The 1642-nt window shown below is 65.5% G+C and overlaps 1 protein-coding gene across 1 annotated transcript in view; it reads right to left on the reverse strand.

Moving 5' to 3' along the window:
• USP2 (ubiquitin specific peptidase 2) overlaps positions 1-1378 on the reverse strand; it is a 42389-nt gene extending 41011 nt beyond the window's left edge. Inside the window, 2 exon segments of the mRNA XM_035893919.1 lie at positions 724-1186; positions 1188-1378. Coding sequence (XP_035749812.1) covers positions 724-1186; positions 1188-1378 — 654 coding nt within the window.
• Positions 1379-1642: the final 264 nt, after the last annotated feature.

Below are 1642 nucleotides of genomic sequence, written 5' to 3' on the forward strand. Positions count from 1 at the left end.
CTGCCCCAGCCCACGCTGGGGGCTGGGGCACAGGGCCCCAGGATGGTAGCAATAAACCATGCCAGGGAATCAGGCATCCAGGGCACCAGTGGAAAACCCGACTGGCAGCTGGGCACCGAGGCACTATGCCAGAGCCAGCACCAGCCAAACCAGCCTTCCCACCTGGGTGTCTCCAGCAGGGCGAGCGCCCAGCCCAGGCACGTCACCTTCTCTAGCTGGGACGAGGCAGCAGGAAACCCTCTGTGGCCCCACGCTGGGCCAGGGCCGGGAGGGAGCCGAGGAGAGGGGATGTGAGCACAGTCAGCTGTGCACGGTGTGCACGCGCCCATGCAGGTTTGCACGCACGGGGGTGTGACTTTGCCTGCATGAGCCATCACCCACTGTCACGCACACATGCAGAAAGGTGCAGCGCACGCGCTCCTGCCAGCACACGGACAACCTTAGCCCCCCGAGCTGTGCTCCCAGCAGTGCAGGCAGCGAGAGCACAGCCCCTCAGAGCACAGCTGCACACAGCTGCCTCAGCAGCGCTGGCCCTGGACTGCTGTGCCAGCAAGGGCTCAAAGGGTCAGCAGATGCAAAAACTGAGGCATGGAGCAAGACACCGAGATTCCCAGGGAGAGCGCACAGGGTGCCCCGGGCTCCCCGGCTCAGCACAAGCAGGCTTGGACCACATACCCTACCCCAGCACAGCTTTGTCCCCCGCCCCCAGCAGGCGCCACGTACCGTGGGGTCCCGGGTGGGCACGTCGCAGTAGCCATCATCCCTCTCGCAGGGCTGGCTGGTGCAGCGGGTGCCTGAGGGCAGCAGGGTAGAGCCGAGGGTGGCCTGTGAGGGGCCGAGGGAGCCTGTGGGGAGGCTACCATGGCTGCTTTTCCTCCCGTAGCTCTCCAGGTAGCCACGGACATAGTCGGAGCGTGCGGCAGCCTGGTAGAGACCCTGCAGGGCGTCGAGGTCCTGGCGGCCCCGGGTGCTGAGGGGGCTGGAGGTGGGCGTGTAGGCGTTGTCCGAGGCATGCAGCCCTGAAAACTCCCATGCCAGGTCCGAGTGGCTGATGGATTTGCGACGACTTAGAGGTGCTGTGGTAGGCAGGTAGCCCACGGGGCTGCTGGGGGCCCCCGCGAAGGTGTAGCAAGCGCCCCCACTCAGCCCGCTGCCGGGCAGCCGGGGCTGGGTGCGGATGTACGTGGCCTGTGGGGTACCGTGAGGAGGCCAGGTAGCTGCTTTTGAAGCCGATTTTGTCGCTGTCTGCGTAGGATGTGGCCAAAGTGGATCCATAGGAGGTACAGGAGCTGTAGCCGCTGGGCACCTTGCTGTAGGTGGTCTCAGCATAGCGGGATGAGTCGACGTACCGCTTCAGGGTGGAGGAGAGCTGGGACATGCTGCAGGCTGGGGCTCAGCAGGCTCTCCTGGAGGCATCGACTGCAAGAGAAGAGCCAGGGGGTCAGCTTCCATGGGCTATGGTCAGCACAACGGGGTGCCCACCACCAGCACCCACCCAGTAGCTCACTGGCTCCTGCCTTGCCTGCAGACCCTGGGAGGGGCGGCAGGCAACAGCGGGAACCCAGGGGTTGAAGGGCGCAGTGGGGTGCAGTGTGGCCATGGCTTCTGCCACCTACCAGCCCTCCAAAGAGCCTAGGACAGC

The sequence above is a fragment of the Egretta garzetta genome, unplaced genomic scaffold (genome assembly GCF_000687185.1).
Source record: "Egretta garzetta isolate BGI_Z169 unplaced genomic scaffold, ASM68718v1 scaffold365, whole genome shotgun sequence".
In the NCBI taxonomy this organism is placed as follows: domain Eukaryota; kingdom Metazoa; phylum Chordata; class Aves; order Pelecaniformes; family Ardeidae; genus Egretta; species Egretta garzetta.